We start from the raw sequence: 14690 nt of genomic DNA, 5'->3' as shown, positions 1-14690 counted from the left end.
AGGCCTCCCTGTCCATCACCAACTCCTGGAGTTCACTCAAACTCATGTCCATCGAGTCGGTGATGCCATCCAGCCATCTCACTCTCGGTCGTCCCCTTCTCCTCCCGCCCCCAACCTTTCCCAGCATCAGAGTCTTTTCCCAGTGAGTCAACTCGTCGCATGAGGTGGCCAAAGTATTGCAGTTTCAGCTTTAGCATCAGCCCTTCCAATGAACACCCAGGATTGATCTCCTTTAGAATGGACTGGTTGGATCTCCTTGCAGTCCAAGGGACTCTCAAGAGTCTTCTCCAGCACCACAGTTCAAAAGCATCAATGCTTTAGGGAGTGACAAATACGTGGCAGTTTCCTTCCTGCTACTTGTAGTTGATTACCAGACACTCTGGGTGGATCCAGATCCCGAGAATAAGAAAGATGATGTAGGGTTTTTAAATCAGAGAGTGAGACTCTATAACCTGGTACTTGGCTGCCATTTTTTTCCTCCATCATTTGCTTAAGGCACGTTAGAAGCCAAGTTTTCGGTACTGACATAGGGCTTCCATGGAAAGACCCTGTTGGTTTTTGCTTGTTATTTTAAAACTTTGGAAATAAAGTCTTTATTAAGTCTAGATTTAATAAAGTCTAGAATTTGAGAATCATTTATTCCACATCTGAGTATGATTTCAATCATTTCATGTTATTTCATGGATGCTTACTAGAATTAATACTTAGACCTACAATGTAGTGTCACCTATAATCTGGCTTAAGTCTTGACTCTCATTCCTGTTTCTAAAATGTAGAACTTGTCAGTGGCTCCTGGTTGGCTATACAATGACTAAGGTAGAACAACTCTGATTCTTTTCTGTGTAGAAAAGAATCACACACCTAACACACACCGACTGAGGCCTCTTATGGAATCTAGTCTGGCCTTTTTGATAGCCTTGAGAACTTGTTTTTTTCCTAAAACAGCCTTCACATCTCCCCCATGGTCAGGTCACTTGCTGTTGTTTTCTTTGTTAAAGTCAACGAGCCTTCCAGCTGCACTTATAAACACCCTGCTTGTGCACTGAGATCAATGCCTTATTGCACAAAACCCCTTAGTTTACAAGGAGGACGGTGAGCCAGGAGAGGGGAAGGACCCACAAAGGGCAGAATAAGGGAGACTAGGATGCCCAGCTCTCATTCCTGCTTCTGAGGAACGTGTTTCTACGTGGAGCTTGTTCAAACAGATGCCTGGGGGAAAGCTCAGCAGAGTCAGGGTTTAGAGTGTTTTAATACAGGATAGTGAGTGTTGAATGTAAAGTGGAAGTGTCAGTTGGAGGCTTTCACTGAAGTTGGAAAGCTCCCTGTGCCCGGGGCTGGGCGGGCAGTGCCCTGGGGGCCTGCAGGCTGGCCAGGTGTGTGGAGGCTGAGAAGAGGACCCAGTCTTCTGAAGGAAGAGGAGAAGCTCAGGTGTGGAGGGAGGAGGAAGCAGGGCTGTAAGGAGAACAGCAGGCATGTCTTTGCCTGGAGGAGGCGGGGTGTGCAGCAGAGAGAAGTCGTTTGGGAATTCTCTGTCATGTCCTGTGTTAGTTTCTAGGACTGTGTCTGTCCAGGCTGCTCTCACAGGACACCAGTGCTGGGTGGCTTAGAAATAACAGAAGTTTTTATCTCATGGTTTTGGCAACTGGGAAAGTCCGAGTCAGGGTGCTGCAAGAGTCAGTCTGGTGAGGGTCCGATTCCTGCAACCTCATGTGGTGGCAGAGGTGAGGGGCCATGTGGTCCCTTTTATAAGGACACTAATCACTTTCATGCAGGCTCCATCCTCATGACCTGGTCCCTCCCGATGGCCCCACCTCCTAATACCGACACAGTGGGGATTAGGTCTCAATGTATGACTTTTGAGGAGTAAAACATTCAGTCTATAACAGGTTTTCACAGATGGGAGTGATCAAAGAATAGAGATTAAGTTTCTCACAGTTCTTGAGGCTGCAGGTTCAAGGTGTGGGTGGTTTGGTTTCTCCTGGGACCTCTCTTCTTGCCTTCTGACCACATCCCCCTCACTGTGTCCTCACACGGTCAGGGTTTTCTCTAGTTGCAGTGAGCAGGGTCTACTCTCTAGTTGTGGTGTGTGGACTTCTCATGGCGGTGGCTTCTCTCATTGCAGAGCCCGGGCTCTGGGGTGCGTGGGCTTAGTAGTTGCGGTTACTGGGCTCCAGAGCACAGGCTCAGTAGTTGTGGTGCTTGGACTGAGGTGCTTTGCACATGTGGGATCTTCCTGAACCAGGGAGGGATTCTGTGTCTCCTGCACTGGCAGGTGGATTCTTTGCCACTGAGCCACCAGGGTAGCCCCCATTTGTATATTTTTGCTTATGTATCTATTGCCTTGGTGGAGAAGGCAATGGCAACCCACTCCAGTACTCTTGCCTGGAAAATCCCATGGATGGAGGAGCCTGGTAGGCTGCAGTCCATGGGGTAGCTAAGAGTTGGACACAACTGAGCGACTTCACTTTCACTTTTCACTTTCATGCATTGGAGAAGGAAATGGCAACCCACTCCAGTGTTCTTGCCTGGAGAATCCCAGGGGCGGGGGAGCCTGGTGGGCTGCCGTCTATGGGGTCGCACAGGGTCAGACACGACTGAAGCGACTTAGCAGCAGCAGCCTTAGGAGACTGACCTAAGAAAACATTGGTATAATTTATGTCACAGAATGTTTTGCCTATAATCTCTACTGGGAGTTTTCTGGTGTCACGTCTTGTGATTAAGTATTTAAGCCATTTTGAGTTTATTCTTGGGCATGGTGAGGGCGTGTGTTCTGACTTCATTGATTCACATGCTTGTGTCTCTGTCCTTGTATCTTAGTCTCTTCATCTAAGCACACCAGTCAGATTAGATTAGATCCAGTATAATTAAGGGTAATGATTACCTCTTTAAAGTCCATGACACCAAATTCTAAGGTACTGATGACTCAGGTGACCACATGTGAATCTGAGGGAACATGATTGATTTACAGCAGGTCCAGAATAGCAAAGTTGAGACTTCAGCAGAGTCAACAAGTGTGAGAGGGAGGCCTGTGAGGAGCTCTGGGCTCTGGACACTAGGAGCTGGCTAGGAGCTAGGATTCCACGTCCACTAAGCAGGCATTGTTAGACTTTGGTGGAACCTGCCCAGGTATAAAACATGCTTAGTGTTGGGGTGATAAAAGAGTTGTGGAGATGGTTGGTGGTGATGGTCGCACATCAGTGTGAATGTACTTAATGCCACTGAGTTGTATGTTTAAAACGGCAGAAATGGTAAATTTCATGTTGCTGCTGCTGCTGCTGCTAAGTCACTTCAGTCGTGTCTGACTCTGTGTGACCCCACGGACGGAGGCCCACCAGGCTCCCCCGTCCCTGGGATTCTCCAGGCAAGAACACTGGAGTAGGTTGCCATTTCCTTCTCCAATGTGTGAAAGTGGAAAGTGAAAAGTGAAAGTGAAGTCGCTCAGTCGTGTCCGACCCTTAGCGACCCCACGGACTGCAGCCTACCAGGCTCCTCCATCCATGGGATTTTCTAGTACAAACACACATACATACCTGAATAGTAGCACAGAATCCTTGAGAACAAGAGAGAACAGGGCAGATGACACGTGGCATGGTCTCCAGCTCTCCAATCTGACTCCCCTTTCCCAGCCTCTCCCATTCATGGTCTGATGAATTTTCCGTTAGAGACGTGCCTGTGTCTTGTCAAGAATTCAGTGACAGGAGCTAGTGCTGTGACAGGGATTCCCCACCCCCACCCTCCTGGCATCATGAGTATCTCAGCCTCCTTGTTCCCAGCGCCCCACCCTGAGCTCACAAATGTGTGTTACCACATCTTGTGTGCATCTGCACAAGTTCTCCATCAAGGCAGGAACAGATTCTGCTGGTGATTGCATCCATGTCACAGGGAAAGGAGAGCAAGGCATTTTGGTGCCAAGTACAGTGTGCTGATAGAAGAAGTTCTCCTGAGTTCTTTTTCAAACACTGGAGATATTTATAAAATCCTCTCAAATATTTTGAGTATACTGCTTTGGATATATACTTGATAGAAGCAAGCTTAAGACTGTTGTTTGTAATCAGAACCACATTCTCTAGGGAAACTTAAAAGCAGAGAGCATGAAAGCAATTTAGGAAACCAGTCAGCACCAACTGGAGCGTGTTCTCAAGTTAGAGAATCAGATGGAACAATATGCTGTGAACATAGTGGATTCTATCAGCTACAGAAGGTGAGGCTGACGTGAACTGACGCAGCCTCACCTGTGTCCAGCCATGGATCCCATCCTGGTTCAGCCCATCACTAGACCCCTGTCTCCTGTGTCATCAGGTCTTGGGGTCTGTCCTGATCAGATTCCCACGCTGCTGTCTACACAGCTCACCCACATGCTCCAGCCCTTCACGGACACCTCCCCCTACCACCACTCCGCCACCACCACATTCACAAAGCAGCTCCAGGTCCTCAAACAAACAGGCTTCCTTGCCATCTGCCCCTATCAGCCATTCCAGTTCGTCCCCACACCCACTCGGTATCCAGCTGTGCTGGCTTTGTGGGGATCCTTTCATACCCCCTTCTGTCTGTACATATTGGTCCTTCTGGGTAGGGTCCCCTTGTTTCTCCCCCGGTGGCGCCGCAGGGGAGAGCAAGGCGTCGGGGAATCCTCCTCGGCCTCGCATGCGGAGCTCGTTTTGCCTCCCCGCGCCGGCGCCGGAGCGGCGGGGAAGAAACCCCAGGGGAAGGGTGAGCTGGCCGCCCGCCCCGCGGCCTTCCTCGCCCAGAGAAGGACACTCAGACGCAGCGGGGGTTCTGTCAAGGCAGTTCCCCTTTATTGTTACAAGCTCTCCTATATAAAGGCAAGCGTGGGGGTTTTGCAACGGACTTCCTGCAGTGGCTCCAATCATATTAAAGGTCAGGTCGTCACGCGCTGACGTCACAATAGAGGTCTAGGGTGATCATGCGCTGTTCACGCAAGGGGAAGTGTTCAGGGGCCAATCACAATTTTTTGTGATTATCTGGGGCCGCGCCCTCCTGACATCTGTCCGGCGCCATCTTTATGGGTGCGCCTTTGCCATGTGTCCTTTTTCAGCCATGCGCCCTATACTTCTGTCCCAGAGCCAGGGAGCAGTGTGCCAGGACACAGAAGGAAGGTGGAAGACGGGACCTGCCATTCCCACCTACTTCTCCAGGGGGTGCCCGTGCCCGCTGTCTTCCCCACAGCCATTTATGTGTTCCCCTGCCACCCGTTGTAGCTCAGTTGGGAAAGAATCTGTCTGCAATGCAGGAGACCCAGGTTCGACTCCTGGGTCGGGAAGATCCCCTGGAGAAGGAAATGGCAACTCAATCCAGTGTTCTTGCCTGGAGAATCCCTGGGACTGGAGAGCCTGGTGGGCTGCTGTCTATGGGGTCGCACAGAATTGGACACAACTGAAGCGACTTAACAGCAGCAGCAGTAGGGGTATCTTGACTAAGAGAACTGGTGGATGCTCTGAGCCACTGGGTGATTTCCACTGTGATTTGGGCCATTTAGATTCTGTTCTTTTACTTTCATATTTGGAAGGTGTTCACACCAAATGTGAGAAGACTTGCTTCCTGGATGGAACTGGGAATGTTGTAGTGACTGATAGAGGCCATGCTGGCATTCATTAGAATCTATTAATTTTTTGTTGTGAATATTTGCATCATTAGTTATAAATAATCACCTAGAAAGCTAAGAATTTTTAAATGAAATGGATCCCTCTACTCCCAATCCTGAGTAGCAATAAAATAGTGTTTTAGTTTAGTCAAGTTTTGAAATCTCAGTATTACTCAGTTGTTTTCCTTTATGAAACATGTAAATACTTGTTAAACTGAGTTTTAGAGGAAAAAACTTAGCTGTTAGTGCCTCCTTCACTAGACTGGTTTTAAGAATTTTTTATAGCACTAGGTTCAAATTTGCTGCTGATAAATTTAAGAACCTCGTTGGATTAATTGATTTATGCTTATTTAATTTTTATTATTGATTTGGTATTTAAACTAAAGATCTTTGACTGCTGTGTGGTCTTTGTCTCACTGTTTTCAAAATATAAATTTTCAGTTTGAGGCATTCCATTAATGTGCTTTTGCATCTGTGCCTTTTACATTTGTAGGTGTATCTGTCAGGTGTTGAAGGAGAAGATCACAATCTTAGTCACTCATCAGTTGCAGTACCTAAAAGATGAGAGTCAGATTCTGATATTGAAAGATGTAAGTAATTTCTAGAAGTCCGTGGAATTGCGAGCACTCAGGTGTGTTGAAGGGCAGACCTCCCTGCAGGTCACTCTCCTGGGTTTATGGTAAACGCCCTCTTCTCCCTCAGTTTTTTGCCCCCTTCTTCTCAGACCGGGTGTTCAGGCCTTGGAGGATGAACCTAAAGCCCTGTTGAAATGTCACTATTTCACTCTAAGCCACATAAACCCTAAAGTGTATAAAAGTGCAACCACAGGGTTACTGAATAATCAGTATTCTAATGAAATTTGTTAAGGGTAATGTTGCAGTTCTATTTAGAACTTTTTCTTCCATGACTTAAGTCAAAGTGTATCACTTAGAAATTAGAGATTCTAAGATCTGTTGGTATCCAGGTGATCGTCATACATAGTTTGCCTGAAGAGCATCTTCCATTAACTCCAGAAGCGAGGCTGGGTAGCCGAGCACCCGGGGCAGAGACGCCCTCTCTGCTGGTGTCCCCAGTTGCTGGTCTCCCCGCCCAGGTCTCTATGTGCCTGATACGTGTGGGAGCCTGTGCAGCAGGACAAGGCCCTGCCCTCACGGGGCTCCTGTTCTTATGGGGAGGATGTGACAAAGAAGGTGACATCCTGGCCTCTCTGAGGAGCTGGTGCCTCACAGAGTCTGAGTGACATAAAGGTGGAGGCCACACAGTCACCTGGGGGAGGGGATCTGAGGCAGGGGGTCCTCAGGAAGGAGGACCCCCTAAGGAAGGAGGGACCTGGCAGGTTGGAGGAATGGCAGGAAGACCAGCGCGTCTGAGGAGAGTGATCAGGGGGATGTGGAGGGAGCTGGTCCCTGAGCACTGAGCAGTGGGATGGACCCAGAAGTGGGATGGAAGCCTTGGACGGTCCAGAGCAGAGGAGGGATGTGGTCTGATGTGGGAGTTAAGAGATTTCGCTGATGGTCACTGGGGGGGTGACAGCAGAAGCAGTTACAAGGCTTAGTAAAGCTGAGAAGACAGAAGTGTGGGCTCAGGCTAGAGATTCAGTTTCTAGAGCTGCCATATCGCAGTACCGCAAACTGGGTGACAGCAGGAGTTTATGGTCTCCCTGTTGTGGAGGCTACAAGTCCCAAATCCAGGTGCTGGCATGGCTGTGCTCTCCCTGAAGGCTCCAGGGGAGAATCCTTCCCTCCAGCCTCTGGTGTTCACCGGCCTTCCTTGGTGTTCCGTGGTCTCTGTTTCTGATGTCACGTGGCTGATGTCCCTGTGTCAGTCTGGATCTCTTCTCTTCTCATAATGACATCAGTCTTGCTGACTTTAGGTCACCCTGCTCCAGTGTGACCTCATCGTAACTTGATTACATCTGCAAAGACCCTGTATCCATATAAGGTCACGTTCCCAGGTGTCATGTTTGACCTTATCTTTTTGAGGAGGGGTCACCATCCAACCCACAGCTCCTAGCATGGTTGCGGGTGGGGTGGAGAGTAATGAGACGTGTTCAGACTTGGTGGTCGTTTGATGCTTCACTCCTTGGCTTGTTTACCTCTGGGTCTCAGCACCTTTGTTGTTAGCCTCTGACTGCTCCACAGGTCCTTGGTCAGATCCCCGACTTCTGAAATGAATCTCTGCTGTAAGAAAGATTATTAAGATACAGAACCCCTGCCTCTCTAGAAGCAGTTGCATGTGTCAGCCCTTCTCCACTCCTCCAGGAGTGGGGGGAGGCTAAGGTTTCTCAAGCTTGAGAGCAGTTGATTTCATGTGCAGAGAGGGCAATTCTAGTGTGTAAACCCCAATGTTGACAGTGTTATGAGCCAGGATCAGTGGGCAGGAGTGTAACCTATTTTGCCCATCTCTAGATGTTTTGGGTTCCCCTTATTGCTTCCTTTGACCCCCCAATTTTAGTACTAACAAATCAACTGTTTATCCACTGGTGAGCACCCCTGGATTAGTTGGGGTCCATCCTTACTGTCAGGTCCCTCTCTTCACAGCAGATGGGGGATGGCTGTTCCTTCACTCCCCGGAATTGTCAGTGCTTGACTGACTGTTGAGTGAAATTGCTGTCTTTGTACTTCCAGTCATTTCATTGTGCATATTACAGATTTGAAGTGGTGAGTGGTGATTTCCTTAAAGAGGTGTATGAATTTTGCCTCCCAAGTGGAACAAGACAACATATCTTGCGTGATTTTTTAGTTCTGCTGTATCAGACGGTACCCAAAGGCTTCCCTGCATTTTTCCCAGTGGACTCCCTCAGGGGAGAGGGTGAGAGAGGTCCCAGCAAGGGTCCTGAGCCAGCTTTCTCCACCTGAGCTGCCTTAACCAGAGCTGCTCTCAATTGATATTTTATATCCTGAGATTTTTTTCCCCTAATGTTTTATTTGCTACTGAGGGAATCAGCTGAGTCTGGTTCCATGGGGTCAGAAAATAGTAAAACATCTGCAGACATTATTTTATATGAACTTGTAAGGGAGAGAAACTGTGCAAGGATATTTCACTTGTTCAAAGAAAATGATTTGATTGGCTATATTTGAAGCAGTTGCCTGGTTTGCGGAAGCCTAGTTGGCTGCTTGTGGTTGGTCGTTCCTAAGTTTTTTCTCGGATCTGAGTGCACTGATTCTGGCTTAGGCTTTGCTTTGTGGACACAGACTGCCAAGGCTTTAGAGCCACTCCAGCCCCATGGCTTCCTTGTTTAATTACTTTAAAAGGTGGAATATTGAATTTTCAGTTGAGAAGTTGCTGTGTGTGGGGACAGTTGTAGACCATGGAGATGCCTCTCATGGGTTTTCTGTCCGGGGCTGGTTCCTATTATCCCAGCCAGGCACATGATAGTATGACAGTGACAGTGGTCAGTGAAGATTTAATGAGTGACTCTTACCATATGCAGATGTGCTGGCCCCCACCTCTGGGTTAAGTTTAAATTTCTTTCCTGGAATTGTCACACGAGGCTTCTCTGAATTCCCATGTTGTCTAAAAAGACTGGTGCTGATCCTCCCACCAACCCCTGTGCTTCTTGCTTCCCTACATGCCCAGGGTAGTCATGTCAATGGCCTCCATTTTTAACACATGAGCACACGTTTCTTTCACATCCCCCAGCACCTATTAGAGGGACAGGGTTTGGCAGATAATGCAATGCTCAGTTCTGTACTGAGTTGACTGAACTAGATTTCTCAACAAGAATTCTAGACCCAGGGATCTTTTTTTTTTTCAAAAATCATAATTAAAATCAGATAAATTTTCTTGATTAGTATTTAGGTTGGTTTAATATTATAAAATATGAATTAATTTCTCTCAAATTTTTTATTTTAGGGGATAATGCTGGAAAGAGGAACTTACTCTGAGTTCCTGAAATCTGGGGTAGATATTTTTTCCCTTTTTGAGAAGGGGAATGAGCAGTCTGAACCATCTCCAGTTCCAGGAACTCCCTCTGTGATCTCTGAGTCTTTGGTTCAGTCTCTCCAATCTCCCAGACCCTCGTTGAAAGATGCGGCTCCAGAAGTTCAAGATGTGAGTTTCTCATCCTGCAGTGTGCCCGGGTCTGTTTGCTCCTGGTGGTCTCATGGACCTTCAGTCTGCTCTGCTCATGACATCTTCATTTGTCCCAAAGTAGACCCTAAGGTTCCCAAAGTCTTGTTCCATGGAATTGGTAGAGTTAGAAGAGCACGAGGGGAGCAAGCCTGCTTGGGGTTCCCCTTTGGTGTAGGATGGAGAATCTTATGGAGATCTCCATAAGTGGGTGCATGCTATGAATTTCTGAGTGAATGTGGCTCACACTGATTGAAGACAGTTTACCATATTTACATCCTACTCATGCTGGTGGCCCCCAGCTTCCCTTACGCATCCTGAGGCATAATGTGAAGACCCCCTTAGACAGAGTCCTGCTGAGTCATGTTAAATCATCTACTTCTCCTCTATGCTGGAATGTTCTACCACTGCAGGTGACTGATGGTATTATCTTGCCTCAGTGTCAGATGGTTTGTGATAGGCCAGAGGTAACGTGTGCAAAGGACCGGACACATGGTAGACACTTCGGTGTTAGTTCCTGTCCTGCTTTCTTACCCTTCAAGATAGAGAACCACATCTTATCAACCTTGAATCCCAGTGGCCAGGAAAGAGCCGAGGACACACTAGGCTTCTGTGACTCTATGATGCATTCTAAGTCCTCCAGACAGAAATGCTGAAATGCACTAGATCTCCCTTAAAAATATACACAGATTTTCCTTGATATCCAAACCCAGGAGCCTGGAATGATTCTGATAAGTATTCGGATTGGCTGTTCACTTTCTAAACTCAGGAATCACTCTGAAATTTAGGAACCAAATAGATTCAGATCATATGCTTGCAACACGCTATCCAAACTCCTCTTTAACTCTCTCTGTGAACTCAGTTTACTGTATTTGGCTAGTGTTTTGAGGCCCAAGTATGTTTTATGCTTCTGTCATTGAATAACACAGTCATCTCGAGGGATACATTAGCTCCATATCATTTTGTGTGTTATTTTAGAGGAAGTTTCTGCATTTATACATTAATTGATTTGGTTGTGTGTGTGTTGAGAGTCATGTTCTATTTTAAGCAAAGCTCCCCACCAGTGAATAACCTCATGTGAATGACGTTTAATATTTCTCAGAAATTCCTATGAGTGGGATGGCTGGGTCCAGGGGTAAACACATATGTGGTTTGGCCAGATATTCCCACACCCTTCTCCGTAGGAGATGGACCATCCTGCACCCCTACCAGTGTATGCAATGTGTCTGATTCCCACAGCTTTGCAGTGGAGGACATTGTTGAACTTTTGAAATTTGGGGTTCATTTAAAAAAAATTTCATCTCTCACTGCCATTTTTCCCTTCTAGACTGAGAATATACAGGTTACACTACCTCTGGAGGACCATTTGGAAGGAAAAGTTGGTTTTAAGATCTATAAGAATTACTTCACAGCTGGTGCTGACTGGCTTGTCATCATCTTCCTTATTCTAGTCAACATCGCAGCTCAGGTACATAAGGGCGTTTGTTTTGGTTTGCTCACTTGGCTTGATATTTACATACTATTTATACTGTATTTTATAATTATTTTTAAGTATTTGTATTAAGAGATTTATCTCAAAGACTTGGCTCATGCAGTTGTGGGCCTAGCTTGGTGAATGTGAAATCAGCAAGGCAGGCCTGCAGGCTGGAACCTCAGGCAGGAGCTGACCCTGCTGTCTTGAGACAGAATTTCTTCCTCCTCCAGGAAGCCTCAGGTTTTGCTCTTAGGGCCTTTGACTGACTGGATGAGGCAACCACAGTGTTGAGAGTGAACTCCTCTACTTAAGTTCTGATGATGGATGTGAGCCACATCCACAAAATACCTTCAGAGCAACATCTAGACAAGTGTTTAGTTGAATCACTGGAGACTGGCTCAGCCAAGCTGACACCCAGAACTGACCATCACTGTACCTGTCAAGCTTTTTGCTTTGAAAAATCCCAGCATTTGTTCTGTTATTACTGCCTTTTGCAGTCCACTTGGATTTGTGTTGAAGTATATTATATTTTGGGAACAAAGTCTTCTAGGGAAAAGGGGATTTCTTTTAAAGATATTAACTTGTAAGATGCCCTCCCCTGACCTGTGGTCATCTGGGGTGTGGGGTTTGGCACAGACCTGAGCCGGAAGGACCGTCTCCATGTTCTGGAGCCTTTCCACCCGCCATCCTAGTGAGCGGGGTGTGAGGGCTCAGTAACATCAGTGTCTGAGTGACTGCTGTTTCCTGCTCCAGGTTGCCTACGTCCTGCAGGATTGGTGGCTTGCATTCTGGTGAGTGATTCCTGGTCTGACCCAAAATGCTGTGAAGGCTACATGAAGCCTCACTTTCCCACAGAGTCAGGGGGGAAATGGGCTAGTTTAGCCTCCTCTTCTGACCCTCACATAGTTTCCCTGAAGAAAAATGAAAGTTCCTGTGTGTGGTGTATGATCCCCTCATGGTCTCTCCCATGTCCCTCCCTTTAGCAGCTTCTTCACAACTTTTAATATTGTATTGGGATATGACCGATCAACAATGTTGTGATAGTTTCTTTTGAATAGCGAAGGGACGCAGCCATACATGTACATGTATCCATTCTCCCCCAAAATTCCCTCCCATCCAGGCTGCCACATAACATTGGGCAGAGTTCCATGTGCAATACAGTAAGCCCTTGTTGGTTACCTGTTTTAAATATAGCAGTTTGTGCATAAACATCCAAACTCTCTAACTATCCTTTTCCCTGGCAACCATAAGTTCATTTTCTAAGTCTGTCTTCACAGATTATTTTGAAAACTAAACGTTGTGATTCGGATTTTTAAAAGGGAGATATACACAGGGGCTTTCAAGCTGGCAAACACTTTCCAGCATAATATACATTTCTTGAATTGAGGTAATTGTTTTGTGATATTTGTGTAAATTCTATGTATATCTATAGTGTAATATTTTTTATTTCCTGTTCCATAGGGCAAATGTACAAAATGACCTGTATTTTGGGGGATATGTAAAAGAAGATGAAGATGAAGATGTAGCATTCGTTCTGAACTGGTACTTAGGAGTTTATTCAGGTGAAGTTGAGTCATCTACTCTATAATGCCAGAGTTTAAGGTGCCTACAAGGAGTCTGCGTGAGCAAGAGGGCTTCCAGAGTAATTCAGTAATGTCTTAATAGATTAATTATCTGAATCGCATTTATTCTGTGAATTAATTAGAATAATTATTTTAAAGATCTACTAGAAGAAAAATGGTTGAATGGAGACTCTTAACTTGCTCCATACTGGATTTTGGTAGTTAAACCAGGATTGCATATTGAGAAAATCAGCCACTGGTAATATGTAGCTACTGTGCATTCTAATAGGTGTTTTAGCTAAATCTTATATCATTATATGGATGGGCAAGGGGAATAGAAATGAATCCCCACCCTGTGGTTCAGGTTGTTCCAATTCTGTCTGAATAAACCCTGGCTTTTACTGATCTTGGAAGAAATCCTCTGGCAGCATGGGCTGCAAATAAAAGCATTATTCCCTCCCAGGTATGCAAAGCTCCCCTTTCCACACTGGCCATCTCCTGGGCTTCACTAATAACTTGAGAAGCTAAGCAGGGGAAGTCCAGTGTCTGAAATTAGGATTCCTTCTCTTTCTTACCCTGAGTAAGGGTTACCTTACTCCCCAACTATGTGATTAATTCAAAATTTGCCTTGCCAGATAATATTAACTATTAACATGACTCTGTCTATTCACAAGAGTATTTAGGATATATATATATGATAGCATTACATACTATTTAAAGGATGTCTTTAATAAAAATTTTAAATGCTTTCTTTATCCATTCATCTGTTGACATACATTTACGTTGCTTCCATATCCTAGCTTTTGTAAATAGTGTTGCTGTGAACACTGGGGTGCATGTGTCTTTGAATTATGGTTTTCTCAGCGTATATGCCCTGTAGTGGGATTGATGGGTCGTATGGTAGTTCTATTCTCAATTTTTTAAGGAACCTCCATACTGTTCTCCATAGTGACTGTAGCAGTTTACATTCCTACTAACAGTGCAATAAGGTTCCCTTTTTCCACACCTTCTCTAGCATTTATTGTTTGTATATTTTTTGATGATGGCCATTCTGACTGGTGTGAGGTAATACTTCATTATAGTTTTGATATGCATTTCTCAAATAACGATATTGAGCATCTTTTCATGTGCCTTTTGACCATCTGTATGTCTTCTTTGCAGAAAGGTCTATATAGGTCTTCTACCCATTTTTTGATTGGGTTGTTTGGTTTTTTTGATATTATGCTACATGAGCTGTTTGTATATTGTGGAGATTAATCCTTGGTCAGTTACTTATTTTGTAATTACTTTCTCCCATTCTCAGGACTGTCTTTTCATCTCATTTGTGATACATATATACACTGGATCAGGGGAGGGGGTCTCCCCGGGTAGCTCAAATGCTAAAGAATTTGCCTGCAATGCTGAAGACCTGAGTTTCATCCCTGGGTCAGGAAGAACCCCTGGATAAGGAGTGGCAACCCACTCCAGTATTCATACTCGGAAAATTCTATGGATAGAGGAGCCTGGTGGGCTACAGTTCATGGGGTTGCAAAGAGTTGGACATGACTGAGCAACTAACACATATGTACACTGGAATATTACTTACCCAGAGAAAGGAATGAGTAAGGGTCATTTGTCGAGAGGTAGACGGACCTAGAGTCTGTCATACAAAGTAAAGTAAGTCAGAAAGAATAAAACAGAACAAAATGTTTGTATTAATGCATATATATGGAATCTACCCTCTTCAGGGATCACTGCCTTATCATGGTGAAGGGGCTTGAATAACTCAGTGAAGCTATGAGCTATGCCATGTAGGGACACCTAAGGGTCATAGTGGAGAGTTCTGACAAAATGTAATCCACTGGAGGAGAGAATGGCAAACCACTCCAGTGCACTAGCCATGAGAAACCCATGAACTGCATAAAAAGGCAAAAAGATTAGCCCCCCCAAGGTCAAAAGGTGTCCGATAAGCTCCTGGGGAAGAGCAGAAGACAACTACTAA

The 14690-nt window shown here is 45.7% G+C and overlaps 1 protein-coding gene across 1 annotated transcript in view; it reads left to right on the top strand.

Annotated features, from left to right (window-relative positions):
* The window catches only part of LOC148775809 (ATP-binding cassette sub-family C member 4-like), a 139788-nt gene that overhangs the window by 41033 nt on the left and 84065 nt on the right, over positions 1-14690 (top strand). Inside the window, exons 14-18 of the mRNA XM_088842845.1 lie at positions 6096-6192; positions 9458-9655; positions 11001-11141; positions 11901-11938; positions 12609-12709. Coding sequence (XP_088698971.1) covers positions 6096-6192; positions 9458-9655; positions 11001-11141; positions 11901-11938; positions 12609-12709 — 575 coding nt within the window. The remainder of the gene's footprint in view (positions 1-6095; positions 6193-9457; positions 9656-11000; positions 11142-11900; positions 11939-12608; positions 12710-14690) is intronic.

The sequence above is a fragment of the Moschus berezovskii genome, chromosome 13 (assembly GCF_049115385.1).
Source record: "Moschus berezovskii isolate FMDL1 chromosome 13, NW_MosBer_1.0, whole genome shotgun sequence".
Lineage (NCBI taxonomy): Eukaryota > Metazoa > Chordata > Mammalia > Artiodactyla > Moschidae > Moschus > Moschus berezovskii.
The sequence above is the reverse complement of the archived record's forward strand: the minus strand, read 5'-3'. Positions and strand labels throughout refer to the sequence as shown.